The following is a 16149-nucleotide window of genomic DNA, read 5'->3' on the forward strand; positions in this document are numbered from 1 at the left end:
AAAAAAACATATGAGCTATACTGAGTCAGAATATAAGGTTCTTCCTTATTACTATTTATTTTCATCAGATTTTGCTTCTGAAATATTTACCTCAATGGAACTGGCTATATTCAAACATTCTTCCATTCCAGGAATATCCAACTGAATTATTCGAAAATCTTTACATTTTATGATGATGGTACCCAGTGGTCCCACAAACCTGTAAAAAATTATAAATTATGCTTAGGAACACATATATTTCTATCTTTAAACATACGATTATTTCCATGAAAAGAGAATGTAATTGTAATTACCATCTATATTCAACTTTCTTCTCCCGAATTAGTCTAATTAAGGAAGACTCAAGACTGTGTTATTAAAATGTGAGCCATAAATTATATTAAATACATATACTTAAAATTTTTCAAATTCATAAAGTAATTCGTACTAGGCCAACTCTTTTAATGAAGATTATCTGGGGCCCTACTTCAAAGAATAGAGAAAAAAAATCTGTAATTAATGTGTTCAGTGTTTATATAGCATAGGAAAATACTTCATTTCAGATTTTACTTACTTCTAAGCTTGTAGTGGTTGATTTTAAATATAAATATCTCTTTTTCAGTCTTTAAAAACTATTAACTTACAATATCGATTCTAAATCAATGCCATAACTACTCATAACAAAGTTTTGTATCGGTAAATTTTGTACAAATGTAATTTTACCCTAATTGGAACTTTGTCTTCCTTTTATTACTGTTTTGTCTATACTTGCTGACAGCTCTGAGTTTTCTTTTGCTTTGCCACTGGTTGGCTCCTTTCTTTTCCATTAATACTTCTGAGTATTCCCCAAACTAGGAATTCTTAGACTGACCAAATGCTATTCATTTTACTTACACTTTGCCCAGTTTAGAAAGACAACTCCTACAGCTACTCTTCCTGAGCTCCATCTCAATTGTTAAGCATCCCTATGCCTCACATCATTGCACTGTTAATGTGGACAGGCAAACATTATCAGCACGGGCCAAATCCTACAAAAGATAATTCTACCAGACATCCACAACCTATCAACACACTGGAATGTCTCTTATAAAATTTATTTGGAAAACTCACTCTTGGCACTTCTACTTCTGGCAAAGGTAGAATAACAGGGACCATATTTACCCTCCCACCTGAAACAACCAAAATAACTGGACAAAATATAAGAAAGAACTGTTTTCAAGACACCGGACATCAAGCAACAAAGAACAGAGATATCTGGGAGATGGGAAACAGGTGAATCTTACAATTACCCCACTTTATGGTTTTGAGAGTTTACAGGCTTCAGGAGAGGGAACTTGGGTGGGGCTTATAGTCTGAGGAGAGCATCTATATTAAAAAAGGAAGTTTCATATTAGTGACTTCTATGCTGAAAAAAGAAGAGCAAGTCAAATTCAAAGCAGAAGAAATTAAATAAAGATCAGAACCAAAATGAATGAAATAGAAAAAAGGAAATAATAAGGAATAATAAAAGCAATGATGATTGCTTGAAAATAATAAAAGCAATAAAGCACTAGCCAAAGTGATCAGGAAAAAAGAAAGTCAGTCTCAATTTACCAATATCAGAAATGAGGGAAATGAGAATCACATGGCATTAAAAAAATAAGAAGGGGCGCCTGGGTGGCTCAGTCGTTTTAAGTGTCTGACTTCAGCTCAGGTCATGAATCCAGGGTCCTGGGATCCAGCCCTGCATCAGGCTCCCTGCTCGGTGGGAAGCCTGCTCCTCCCTCTCCCACTCCGCCTGCTTGTGTTCCCTCTCTCATTGTGTCTCTCTGTCAAATAAATAAATAAATAAAATCTTTAAAAAAAAAAGATAAGGAAATACTACGAATAACTTTATGCCAATAAATTCAACAGGGTAAATGATACAGACCAATTCCTCAGAAGACACAAACTCAAGAAGAACAATATTAGTTCTACAGCTATTAAATAAACCGAAATTTTCATGAAAATCTTCCCCACCAAAAAACCCTCCAGGCCTAGGTGGCTTCACTGATGAATTCCATTAAGCATTTAAGGAAAATATACTATCAATTCAAGACAAACCCAGAAAGTTGAAGAGGCATTTATCAACTCATTCCATGGGGCCAGCATCACCCTAATGCAAAAACCGAAGACATGATAAGAAAACTATAGACCAATATCCCTCATGAACCCAGGTGCAAAATTTCTAAACAAAATATTAGCAAATTAAATCCAACAATTTATAAAAAGGATAATATATCATGAACAGTTAGGGTTTATCATTTGAAAATCAAAGCAATTCATCATATTGCCAAACTGAAAAAGTAAAACCATATATATGATCATCGCAATAGATACAGAAAAAACATTTGGCAAAATTCAACATCTATTCCTGATCTTAAAAAACAAAAACAAAGAAAACCCCACTCTCAACAAACCAGGAACAGAAGGAAACATCTTCAACCTGATAACAGCATTTACCAAAAGAAAGCAAAACCAAAACCAACAAAACAAACCTACCACTAATCACAGACTTAATGGTGAAAGACTAAATACTTTTTCACTAATATTAGGAATAACAGAGATGTCCGCTTTCACCCCTTCTATTCACCACTGTACTGACAGTTAATAGCCAGTGCAATGAGTCAAAAGATAAATGGCATCCAGATTGGAAAAGAAGAAATAAAACTGTCTTTAGTGGCAGATGACATGATTGCCTATTTAGAAAAGCTAATGAAAAATACAAAAAAACTATTACAATTAAAAAGTGAGGTTAGTAAGACTGCTGGATATAAATTCAATACACAAAAATCAATAGTAGTCTATATACTATTGCAACAATTGTTTAAAATACTCAGGACTTCGTTTTTATTCAGGATGGTAAGGCTGATAGATCAGGAGATGACTGTCATTGAAAAGACAGTTTGTGACTCACAGTTCTCAAAAGGGGGGGGTGCACACTATGTCATGCAGGGCCACATGGGGAAGGATCAGGTCAGTCAGGAGGCAGATAGTGCAAGAGGAAAGCATGGGCCAGAATTTTTACTGTGAGGTTTCACAGAAAGGAATGGGAAAGACAGGGTAGGTGAGCTGAGCAAGTTTAGGATTAGATTGTTTGAATAATTTTGTCAGGCTCTGGGTTATACAGGTGATTCCTACTTGTCTATACCTGGCCCTGGAATAATTTAGGAGAGGAGAAGAGTAGTCCTGACTGCAGAAGCCTGAGGAGAGGAAGCAGATAAGGGTATGGACTTAAGATTGGTTGATGTGCATATCAAAGGTGTGCTTGCAGGCAAGTTTCCCCACTATTTCTAGTAAATAGCTAACCCTGAGAGGGGGCAGTCCCTTCTCCAGGTCTGCAAGGCCTGAAGACATCAATGTATCAAAAATATAGAAAGTAAAAAACATGACTAAGACAAAAGCAATGAGAAATTGAAATTTTAAAAATACCATTTGAAAAGAGCATCCAAAAATGTGTAATAAATGGGGGAAACCTGCAAAAGATGTCTGAGATCTATAAGTGAAAACTATAACACATTATTGAAAGAAATTAAAGACCTAAATAAAATGAATGGAGAGATATACTTTGTTCATGGGACAGAAGATTTAATATTAAGATATCAGATATCAACTCTCACCAAAATCATTTATCAACAGATTCAACACAATTCCAATCAAAATCACACAGGCTTTTTTTTTTTTAGAAATTAACAAGCTGATTCTAAAATTCATATGGAAATGCAAATGACCTGTCTACTTAGACAGAACAACTTTCAATAAGAACAAACCTGCATAGCTAACACTACATAATTTCAACTTAATATGAAGCTACTGTAAGGGTACCTGGTGGCTCAGTTAGTTAAGCGCCTGACTCTTAATTTCAGCTCAGGTCATGATCTCAGGTTTGTGAAATCGAACCCCAAGTCAGGCTCTGTGCTCAGCGGGGAGTCTGCTTCTCTCCCTCTCCCTCTCCCTGCCCCCCCCGCCACCCCGCATTCACATGCTCTCTCTCTTTCTTTAAAATAAATATATCTTTTTTTAAAAAGCTACTGTAATTAAGACTGTGGTAATGTAACAGCATCAAGATAAACAGATCACTGGGACAGAAAAGAGTTTAGAAATAGTTCTACTTATATATGGACAAAGGTGCAAAGACAATTCATTGAATAAGGAGCAAAACAATCAGATATCCATATGCAATATACACACATATATGTACACCATAAACCATATATAAAAACTAACTCAAAATGGATCATATACCTGAAAATAAAACCTAGAGCTATAAAACTCCCGGAAGAAAACATGAGTAAAAATCCTTGTGACCTTGGGTTAGGCAAAGATTTCTGAGATAAGACACCAAAACCTCAATCTATAAAAGAACAGATAAACTGGGCTTCTTCAAAATTTAAATCATTTGGTCTTTGAAAGACACTGTTAAAGAGGATGAAAGGACAAACCATAGACTGAGAGAAACTATTTGCAAATCTTATTTAATAAAAGACTTGTATCTAGAATATATTTTTTTAAAAAACGCTCAAAACTCCATAAAGGAAAGGATCTTGGAAGATGGTGGAGTAGGAAGCACCAGGAATCTTTCTCCCTACCTAGACAACAATTTCACTGGCATGATCTGTTTGATGTGATAATTTTCTAACTCTAGAGTCTATTAAGGCTTGCAACTTCCAGGGGGAAGACTTGAATGATAAATGTTGGATAAATTCAGCTCTTAGCAAAATAGCAGCTACATATCCTAGCCATGTGATGGGCAGCTATGCACATGTTCCTGGAGCTTATGCACAGCCCAAGTTAGGCAAAGGCACTGTCCTCCAAGTATCAGAAAAAAGATCCTGTCTTCCAAATATCAAGGATCTGTGCTCTGATCACTGCCTGCTGCTTCTGATCACAGAAGTGTGAAGGCCAGCAGCCACTGTTGTTGCACCTCTCCCCATTGTTGCAAGTCCCTCCCCCACAAGTGATATCCAGGGAATTTAAAGGCCAGTCCCCTTACCCCTCCCGATCCTCATTTCATTTTTCACTTTTCTCCTTTCAGGAGACAGACATTAAAGACTAGGACATTCAAAACAATTACATATATGAGGAAAATTAGGACTGCAAATGCCCAGGAAAAGTTCAGAAAAGAGCTATTATATGACCTTAAATTTACACTTCAGGCTAATCTCCGGAATACAGAAAACTTACAATAACAACAATAATTATTATAATAAGCAAATAACAATTATTAAAAAAAAAAAACTAAAACAGCAAACCCTGGGGAAGGGGAAGCATCTGATTTCCAGAGTCAGTCACCACATTATCAGATCAAATGTCCAGTGTTCAACAACAACAAATCACAAGGCATACAAACAAACAGGAAAGTATGGGCCATTCAAAGGAAAAAAAATACATCAACAGAAACTTTCCCTGAAAAAGACCTGATGGCAGATATACTCAACAATGATTTTAAAACAATGGTCTTAAAGATGCTCAAAGAACTAAAGGAAGATGTGGAGAAAGTCAAGGATGTGATGTGTGAACAGAATAGAAATATCAATAAAGAGAGAAAACCTCAAAGAAAAAAAAATGCGGGGGCTGAAAAGTACAATAACTGAAATGAAAAATTCACTAGAGGGATTCAAAGGCAGATGTGAGCAGGCAGAAGAGAGCAGGCAGAAGAAAAATCAGTGAACTTGAAGATAAAAGGGACATTATTGGGTCTGAGGAACAGAAAGAGAAAAGATTGAAAAAAAGTGAATAGAACCTAAGGACCTATGGAATACCAACAAGAGAACCAACATACACATTGCAAGAGTCCCAGAAAGAGAAGAAAAAGGGACAGAGAGAATATTTGAAGAAATAATGGTGGAAAAATTCCCCAATTTGATGAAAGACATGAATATAAACATCCAAGAAGCTCAACAAACTCCAGGTAAGATAAACTCAGAGAACCACACCAAAACACATTTTAATCAAACTTTCAAAAGACAAAGAGAAAATCTTGAAAGCAGCAAGAGGGAAGCGAATTGTCACATACAACAAGGAAACCACAATAAAATAATGAACAGATTTCGCATCAGAAACTTTAGAGGCCAGAAAACAGTGCGCTGATATATTCAAAGTGTTAAAAGAAAAAGCTGTCAACTAAGAATCCTATATCCAGCAGAAGTGTCCTTCAAAAGTAAGGTAGAAATTAAGACATTCCTAGATAAACAAAAGTTGAGGGACTTATGACCACTAAAACTGCCCTATAAGAAATGCTCAAGGGAGTCCCACAAGGTTAAATGAAAAGACACTAGGCAGTAATTTGAAGCTATGTTAAGAAATAAAGATCTCAATAAAGGTAAATACATGGGTGGTTATAAAAGCTAATATTATTTTAACAATGGTTTGTAACTGTACTTTTTGTTTTCTACATGATTTAACAAATATATTCAAAGAAAAAATATTATTAGTATTAAAGCTATTATTACTCTAGCTTTTGTTTATAACTCCAAATTTTGTTTACTACATAATTTAAGAGACTAATGCATTTACAAGAATTATTCATTTATGTTTGGGGGCATACAATGTATTAAGATATAATTTTGTGACATTAACAATGAAAAGCAGTAGGGACAGAGCTATAAAGGAGCAAACTTTTTGTATGTTATTGAAGTTAAACTGGTATAAATTCAAATTAGAGTGTTATAACTTTAGGATGTTAAATGTAATCCCCACGGTAAATCACAAAGAAAATAGGTATAGGATATACATAAAGGTAAATAAGAAAGGAATTTAGACATTTCACTACAAAAAAAATCAACTACATACAAAACAGAACATTAAAGGACAAAAAAGCTATAAGGCATAGAGAAAACAAATAGCACAGTAACAGAAGTCCCTCCTTAACAATAATTACTTTAAATGCAAATGGATTAAAAAAACTGTCCAATCAAAAGACAGAGATCGGCAGAATGAATAAAAACATACGATCCAACTATATGCTGTTTTACAAGAGACTCAAGATCCAAAGACACAAATGAGTTAAAAGTGAAAAGACAGAAAAAAAAAAATTCCATGCAAACAGTAACCAAAAGACAGCAGGTGAGGTTATACTAATATCAGACAAAATAGACTTTACAACAAAAATGGTTACAAGAGACAAGGAAGGACATTATATAGATTCAACACAGCAAGCAGATATAACAATTACAGATAATTACACACTTAACTACAGGAAATCAAAATATGAAGCAAAAACTGACAGAACTGAAGGAAAAAATAGTTCTACAATAACAGTTGGAGATTTTAATACCCCATTCATGATAATGGCTAGAACAATCAGACTGAAGATAATTAAGGAAACACTTAACACAATAAACTAACTAGATATACCAGACATACACACTAGCAACCCAACAACAGAATATACATTCTTCTCAAGTGCTCCAGGACAGACTGTATGTTAGGCCACAATCAAAGTCTCAGTAGATTTAAAAAGTAGATTTAAAAAGACAGCTATCTTACAAAGTATCTTCTCTGAACCCAATGGGATGAAGTTAGAAATCTACAACAAAAGGAAAACTGAAAAATTCACAAAATTATGGAAATTAACAATGCACTTTTAAACAACCAAGTGATCAAAGAAGAAATCACATGGTAAATTAGAAAACTGAGACAAATGGAAACACATTACAAAACCTATGGGACAGAGAGAAAGCTATACATATACGAAACCAATTGATATATGATGGATCAGTCAAGAATGGGTTACTAAATAATGGTATTGGGAAAACTGGCTTGCTACCTGGAGAAAAACACCTGAAACAAAGGTAGAATCCAAATGAATTAAAGACCTAAAAGTGAAGGGTAAAACTATAAAGCTAATATGGAAGAAAATGTAGAATTCATCCTAATGATCTTGGGATAAGGAAGGACAAACAATAAAGTAAAAAAGGCACAAACAATAAAGTAAAAAACTGATGAATTCTGAATTAAAATTAAGGCCTTCTGTTCAACAAAGACCACCACAGAAAAGTCAACAAATGGGTGAGAGACTAAGAGAAGACATCTGCAATGTCTAAGTAAAGAATTAAAACCTAGAGAGTATACAAGAAACTGGTGCAAATCAATGCTAGAAAGACAACAAAACCCAATTTTTAAAAGTGGGTCAAGAAATTCATAGAAAGGAAAAAAAATTAATTGAATTGCTAATAAGTCTATACAGAGATACTCAGACTCATCAGTAATCAGAGAAATACAAATTAAAATAAAGAGATACTATTCATAGTCATCAGACTAGCAAAACTTAAAAAAAATAACAAACGTTGGTAATAACGTGGTGGAAATAGGGACCATGGTGGGAAGGGCAAAGGGACTAATCATTTTGGAGAGTTCTTAGCATTACTTGGTGAAGTGAATTAATTTTATCTATCTGCTTTCTGCCTCCATCCCACCCTGGACACAATCTCAGAGAAATTCTTGTATAAGATAAGTGGACCCAAACAAGTGTGTTTTTCAGTATGTTGTGATAGCAGGGAGTTGGAAGCTATCTAGAGGGTCAGGTAAGAAAAATGTTGTAGACAATTTGGAATTCTATGCTGCAGTCAGAAGCAGTGAAATGGATGTACACACAGCAGTATGAAGAGTACTGAGTTACTATGTTGAGAAACAGAATAAGATCTGCAACATAATCCTACCAGGGGAAATTAAATTCACACATGATGGTACTGTATATTTTATAGGGATATACATATATCAAAGGACAAATAGCAACACTTAACATACCTGCCTGCAGGGATTGAGGATGAGGTGGTAAATAGGGGTGAAAATTAGGGCTTGAAGAAGAATAAAATGTAAAAAACCAAGAAAACCTTGCAATGAATCAATCATGAAAATGACCAGTTCTCAACTGAGTAGAATCAACTCAACTTTCTACATCTGGGGTCCATGAAAAGAAAAATATATAATTGTAAAACTTATGTAAAACCTTGTGTGCGGAAAGATCTAATAAAACTGTATATGCAGTGCACATAACAGCATTCGATGAGCTTCTAAAGCATCACTCAAATATAAGTTACGACTAGATATGAGAAGGGCTGTTGTCCTCTACATGATAGAACTGAGACGTTTAGAGAGGTTAAGTGGCTTGCCCAAGGACACCTGTGCAGGAAGAGGTAGCACTAAAGGAGTCATCCTCAATACTGTGCTTCCTCTCACATCTCACTTACGATTCATTAACAAAGCATGGCAGCTCAGCCTTCAAAATACATCCCAAACCTGACTGCTTCTGAGCTGACTTCTACCATTTCCACTCTTAAGTCACTGTCGCCCTCTCCCTGAACTGCTCAACAGTCTCTTAACAGGGCCTGCTGTTCCCACTGGTGCCCCTCGGCAATCTGTCTTCTGCCAGTGGCCAGAACCAGCTTCTTAAAGTCTATCGGCTCTTACTTCCTTGCTTTCAACTCTCCAAAGGGCTTCCTTTGAAAACCATCACAATGGTAAATAAAGCCCTACACCACCTGCCCCCTGCTTAGCTCTCGGACCAGTTTCTGCTACACCCCTAGCCTCTACCCTTGCTCACTGCCCTCCAGCCACACTGGCCTCTTTGTTCTTCCCACTACATGCCAGGCCAGTTCCTGTCTTTGCATTGGCTGTTCCCTCTGGCTGGAATGCTCTTTCTTCTGATAGTCACATTGCTAGATTCCTCTCTTCCATCAGATGTCATTCATTCATTTATTTTTAAAGTGTTTATTTATTTGACAGACAGTGAACAAGAGAGAGCACAAGCAGGGGGAGAGGCAGGCAGAGGGCGAAGCAGGCTCCCCGCCAAGCAGGGGCCCTATCCCAGGACTCTGGGATCATGACCTGAGCAGAAGGCAGACACTTAACCGACTCAGCCACCCAGGCGATGTCATTCATTTAAATGTCAGTTGTCTTTTCTGAAATTCCTTCAAAGAACACTGCCTCCTGGCATTCTCTATCCTCCCATCTTCCTCTATTTTCCCTCCTGGCACTTATTACCTGACACTGTTATTTACTTATTTTCCGATTTATTTGAATGTCTATCTCCTCTACTACCACACAAGCTCTTCAACCCTCTTAGTCACCACTGTACCTGCAGAGCCCAGATGGTGCCCAGCACACAGAAGACACATGGAAGTATTTCTTGAGAGCAATAATTAAACTCTAATCTGACCGCCTAGCTCATGCTCTTTCCATCACAAAAGGCTGCTTCTGGGAAAAAGATAAATGTATATACAGTTTGTCATTTCTCCCCTAACAGATTAAAAGGTCATGTCTTACATATATTTTTTAAGCTCTACCAGGCCTAGCATGTAGTAGATGCTGGGTAAATATGAAATGAAAGCCTGAGAAGCAACCATAAAATAAGAAAAAAAGAAAAGGGAGCTGGTGGTAAGGAGAAATTCTAATTTGTATTCTGTGGCATCACCGATCATACTCCCTGTGTGCCTATCTGCCCAAGTTAGGAGTTTTGAAAGAGAGAAAAATTAACCAAATATAAGTCCTGGCTTCAAGGATCTAACATATGTGTAAATATCAAAATACAAATTTTAATACATACTTATTAAAGAGGCATAATTAAAGAGTTAAAAGATTTCAAGGTGAGGAGAATTACTTCTAGTTGCGGAAATTAACAGAAGAAACTAAAAAAGAGGGGGCAGTTAAAAGGGTTATACTACATATTGATTAAATGAGTACTGATTGGATGATAGACTATGAATTCCTGAAAGATAAGAACTATACTTTATTCATCTTGGTGTTCTTCATGCCTCACAAAATGCCGAGAACATAAAGACATTAAATAAATCTTTAACAAACTTGGGAGGAACAAGGCATTCCAGGCAGAAGGAGGAGCAGCAGTAAGATACAGACATGAGAATGCAGGACACAGTGAGCAAAAATAAAAGAGTGAGGACTGGCTAATAGAAAGGGTTCATGAGGGGCGCCTGGGGGGCTCAGTCAGTTAAGCAGCTGCCTTGGGCTCAGGTCATGATCCCAGGGTCCTGGGAAGGAGCCCAGCATCAGGGTCCTCGCTCAGCAGGGAGACTGCCTCTCCCTTTGCCCCCCCACCCCACTTGTGCTCTCTTTAAAATAAATAAAATAAAATCTTAAAAAAAAAAAAAAAGGGGTCATGAGGTGGGAAAAGTAAGTTAGGGCCAGACATGGACTACCACAAATGACAGAGTAGAAGGTTTATATTCTGCAGGCCAGGAGAGACCATTGAAAACTTTTACACGGGAGAAGGTGATCTGAGGAGTCTAGTAGGAGTCCTCTGCGTGAAAAAATAAATGTATCTGTCAACAATTCATCCCTACCGTTTTCAATTCTATCACTGGAAATTACCATCTTTTAAGGCATAACCTCTCTAGGAATCTACTTAATATCCAAATTCTCCTGAGAGATAATTAAAAAAGCTGTTGTCATTCATTTATACTTTAGTGTAAACTGGATAATCAATTCACCTTCTCCCAGCTAGAGTTAAGTACACAGAGCCATTGGGAAAATAAGAATTTTGACTACAGACAGAAGTATAACTTTCTGACTCTGAAACACTACCCCATTGGAAAGACAGAGTCTGGGGTGCAAAAAAAAAAAGAGGTTAACTAATTAATACCTTTACTTAAGAGCCAATTCCGTTTTGTTTTTTTTTTTTCCCAAAAGCAGAACTTAGGATAAATAAAAGATATTATAATCTCCCATAGTAGGAAGTATTCAATTGATGACAAGGAAGGTGAGAAATATGATAAACTAACCATTTTTGAAGGAAAGAAAAAAAAGTTTTGTGGAATTTAGACACTACATACTAAGTTCTTTGAGTTGTCCTCAAAAGAGGCAAGTAAAGACTTTACCTAAATCACATTCAACCACTTCATGGAACTGTGGCGGACAGTTAATAATCCAAGGAGTATGATGCTGCAAGAAGAAATGTTTTTTAAAAAAGGTTAAAAATCCACCCAAATGATGTTATGTACCAAAAGTGATCATCAAGCTGATAACAACCATATGATAACCCTGGGAATTCCATTCAGATGTAATGGAAATCAGGCATCTCACTGGGATGGTTTTCTGCTTTCTAAAATTCATATCCTCAATCTAGGCCGGAGAAGGCTCATTTTGCTGGCGGGTTAGGCGATGGGGCGCAAGGAAAACACTGGGACGCGTGGCCGCAGACATCCACCAGGCTCCCTACGTAAAGGGCGTGGAAGAGGCACTCACCGCTTGTCGATGGCGTCGATGTTTGAATGGAGGAGCCACAGCTCCTCCGTGTTGTCCTGCCGGGAGGACAGGATCAGGTGGTGACCAGTCAGACACAAGGTCCCTTCGACGGCGGGATAGAAAGGCCGGTGCAGCACCACATTGTCCACCCGTGGGGTCTTAATCAGCTCCGCAAACTCCATGTTCCCCCGCGGCCGGGGCCACGGGACTGCCGAGGCCCGGAGGTCCGAGGTGGTCACACCGCCGCAGGGCTGGGGAGGAGAATGACCCGGCTCGGGGCAGGCCCGAGGGGCGGGGACGGGGCGGGGAGGCCGGGCCCCGCCCCAGGCTCGGGTGGGCGCGGCGAGGCCTGCGGTCACCGTCACTGGCCGCGGGAAGACGAGGGCTGGGGCTGGGCCAGGCCCGGGCGTCCCTCTCGCACTCCTGGTGCCCGCAGGCCCAGGTCTCGGGCGAAGAGAACGCTCCGCGACAGGCCCAGCAGCCGCCGCCGCCACCTGGGGACCCGGCCTCTGCGGGGCAGGCTGAAGGGAGAAAGAGGAGGCCGCTTTGGAGCGAGTTTCCAACACCGAGCTGCTAGGGACTCCTGGCGGAAGTAGCTGCTGGGAGCCGGAGCCTAGGGTAACTCCGGGCGGAAGCGGTGGAGCTCGAAACTCGGAAGACAGGGAAGTCAGAGCCGGAAGTCAGTCCCCTCCCCAACAGGGTGCTTCCGGAAACACAGACCTCCAAGATTTGTGTTCCTACCAGGAAAAAGCTCTTTACGTTCATGTCTACCGCGGTACCTCCCAGCCCTCTAGATATTCCATATCAGAAAAGGCCGGGGAAGATGGAACGACGAGAAGAGGTCCTTGTCTGCCTCCCTGCACTTGAGTAGTAATCCCTCCTCCAAGCGCTCTTCATAGCGTGGGGCTGTCGTTAATTGTGATGATTTTCGTCCATTCGCCGTGAGATGACAAGTGTGGGATCGAATGAGTGATTGTGACGGTAGAGAATCCTCCAGGTGTAAGGGAGAAACCCAGTGCCGGGCGCGGCAGACTCCCAGAGAGCGCCGGGCCAAGGTTCTGTGACCTTGAGCAAGGAAAAGGAAAAGCATGCAAACACCTATGAGAGCGACCTTGGTAGAAATAACATACAATGCACAGAAGAGGAAAAGATTAATCCTATCCAGTGAGGAAACTCAAGTGACTTGCTAAAACAGTTAATCTGTAGCAGAGACTGGACTTCGGTCTAGATCTATGAAATCAAGGTACTGGGGCTTTGACACCACCACACAGCCTCCCCGTTAGATACAGTGCCACCGAACTACTCCCAGATACCTAAATTATGCCGGAAATTTACTTAAATAAGTTCTCTTTGTTTAGGCCCTCCCCCAAACTATTTTCATTATAAAATAGAGAATTAGAGGGGAAATATGCAAGGGTTTGAGTCCTGGTCTGCTGTCAGTCCATTAACCTTTGAAATCCCCACCATCTTGTACTAAGGACAGCTAGTAGGCTAAAGTCGCACAGCAATCAAAGACAAAGTTAATTGCCTAAAATCTCACCAGATCAACCACCAACAGTGTCCTTGCATGTGCCCTTGCCCTTCCTAAAATCTTATTAAAACAAAAACACTTTATAAAATTGTTACAGCTGAGAGGCCAGCTTTATTTGTCTGCAAAAGAAAAAAGGAACCAACAGAAAAGGGAGAATGAGGGAATTGGTTTATAAAGCTATTTTTTTAATTGGGATTTTTGTTGTCCTTCCACTTTGTGGCTCATTATAACAATTACCAATTAAGAATTTGCTTCCAGAATAAACAATCAGGGAAAGTTTTATGGAGAAGGTATCATTTTTTTTTTTTGAGAAGGTATCATTTGAAACAATGACCTTGAAGGATGAGTAAGATTTACACCCTGAATGGAATGTAGCCAATATGTCTTGTCTTAATTTAATGATGTCTACTAGAGGTAGGGAAAAATTCTCCAAAAATTCCATGACCTTTTCTTTTAGTTTAACTGAAAACAAAAAACAAAAAAGCCTATGAAAAAACCATTGTGTCATTACATTTAAAAGTGTTTAATATTCCATAAAGGTGTAAACATTTTGCCCACAAGAGAAAATTGTCAGTATCATGCTGGATTGCTATAAGGAAACACTGGAAACTCTTAGAAAATTGCATCTACTTTGGGTTTAAGCTCAAAGCAAAGAAAGCCCCTGAGATCCGCAGAAAACAAATATACAATAGCAAAGAATAGAGGGGATGCCGATTATGTGAACTTAGTAAGTACATGAACAATAGATGGCAGTAGAGATCGACAGTAATAGGGTAGGCTTCCATTCTATTAACATTAATTCAATGAGGCTGTAGTCAAACAAGTTTTGTTTTTAAGATTTTTATTTATTTATTAGAGAGAGAGAGAGCATGAGAGCGTGGAGGGTCAGAGGGAGAAGCAGACGCCCGGCCGAGCAGGGAGCCCGATGTGGGACTGGATCCGGAGACTCCAGGATCATGATCTGAGCCGAAGGCAGTTGTTTAACCAACTGAGCCACCCAGGCAGCCCAAGTCAAACAAGTTTATTACCCAAACTGCCTAGATGCAAGGGTCTCAGATGATTCAGATAAATAAAAGAAGATGATGGCATTTATTTCTTTATAAAGATGTATTTATTTATTTTAGAGAGCGCAAACGGGAGGGAGGGGAAGAGAGAGAATCCTCAAGTAGACTCCCCACTGAGCGTGGGGCCCATCGTGAGGCCCAAGGCTCGATCCCAGGACCCCTGAGATCATGACCTGAGCCAAAATCACGAGCTGCCCACCCAACCGACTGAGCTACCCAGGTGTCCCAATGATGGCATTTATAATGCAAGTAAAACACTCAACACCTTACAGGCATTATTATTTTAATCATTTTATGAGATAATAAATGGTATTAATGTGTAATCATCTTATTCTATCAAATAGTCACCTAGCATGTATTAAGTGCCTACTTGGTCATCAGCACTCTGGAGAAGAGAAACAATAGATCTGACACAGCCCTTGCCCTCAAAAAGTAACAGCTACTTTGGGAAGGCCAACACACCCTACACAACTAATGAACAAAAAATAAGAGAGTAAGTGCTAAATTTTGAAGTACAGATTTACTTCCCTGGCTCTGTGTTTCTCTACTAGTAGTTAGTAGAAATTGAGAGTTTAAGGTAGTTTGAAGACAGCAGGTCAACAATTGCCAAAAGTAGCAAGAGCATCTAAGATGGAGAACACATTGCCCATATGTGCCACTGGTGAGCAGTTGTTCTCCATGGGCTTGACTGTTAGTGGCTGCATCGAACTTAATAACCTCATGCCTGTCTTCCTTGTGTTCTCCATCCCTTTACCCTCCAATCAAATCAATCACCAAGTTGTTGATCTGATCTTCTGATAGTTCTTGAATCCCCCACTCTTCCCCAACCCCAAGGCCATTGCCATAGTTCAGGCCACCACCATCTCTCACGGTACTTAAGGGGGAAAGCCTCTCAGTTGGTCTCATTTCTTCCAGTGGAGTTTCCCTCCAGACTCTTTTTTCCATTTGGCAGCTAAAGCCCTTTATACTGTTCTAAATTTCGTTTTTCTTTTCTTGTAAGTCCCTTTGTGATCTAGCCCCTTAGGCGGTGATCAGTAATACAGGTATCTCTCCTGAGCTCTCTCTCTCTACCTGGCACCACAGCTCCCAACCCCCATTTCCAGCAGTTTGCACACCAGCTCTCCCTAAATAGCTTACAGTTTCCTTTTAAGATTTTTCACCCAGTTAGAACCTTGCTACCGAGTGGAAGCATAGAACAGGGACCAGCATCATTAGCATTCCCTGGGAACTTTGTTAGAAATGTTTCACTCCAGAGCAACTGAATCAGAGTCTGCACTTAAACAAGATTCCTAGAAGACTTTTCTGCACATGAAAGTTTGAGAAAGCAGTGTTTTAAAGAATCTGGTTGTTCTTTCT

At 39.1% G+C, this 16149-nt stretch overlaps 1 protein-coding gene and 1 long non-coding RNA gene across 2 annotated transcripts in view; one reads left to right on the forward strand and one right to left on the reverse strand.

Annotated features, from left to right (window-relative positions):
• The window catches only part of MTMR9 (myotubularin related protein 9), a 55708-nt gene extending 42636 nt beyond the window's left edge, over positions 1–13072 (reverse strand). Inside the window, exons 1-2 of the mRNA XM_025873754.2 lie at positions 12199–13072; positions 91–199 (exon numbers count right to left, since the gene is read on the reverse strand). Coding sequence (XP_025729539.1) covers positions 91–199; positions 12199–12380 — 291 coding nt within the window. The 5' untranslated portion in view covers positions 12381–13072. The remainder of the gene's footprint in view (positions 1–90; positions 200–12198) is intronic.
• Positions 13073–13280: 208 nt separating this feature from the next.
• LOC141372678 (uncharacterized) lies at positions 13281–14821 on the forward strand. Its single transcript, XR_012378089.1, has 2 exons — positions 13281–13441; positions 14586–14821. It is a non-coding gene; the product is annotated as an uncharacterized lncRNA (long non-coding RNA).
• Positions 14822–16149: the final 1328 nt, after the last annotated feature.

The sequence above is a fragment of the Callorhinus ursinus genome, unplaced genomic scaffold (assembly GCF_003265705.2).
Source record: "Callorhinus ursinus isolate GAN/ISIS: 27379988/994484 unplaced genomic scaffold, GSC_fseal_2.0 scaffold4, whole genome shotgun sequence".
NCBI lineage: Eukaryota > Metazoa > Chordata > Mammalia > Carnivora > Otariidae > Callorhinus > Callorhinus ursinus.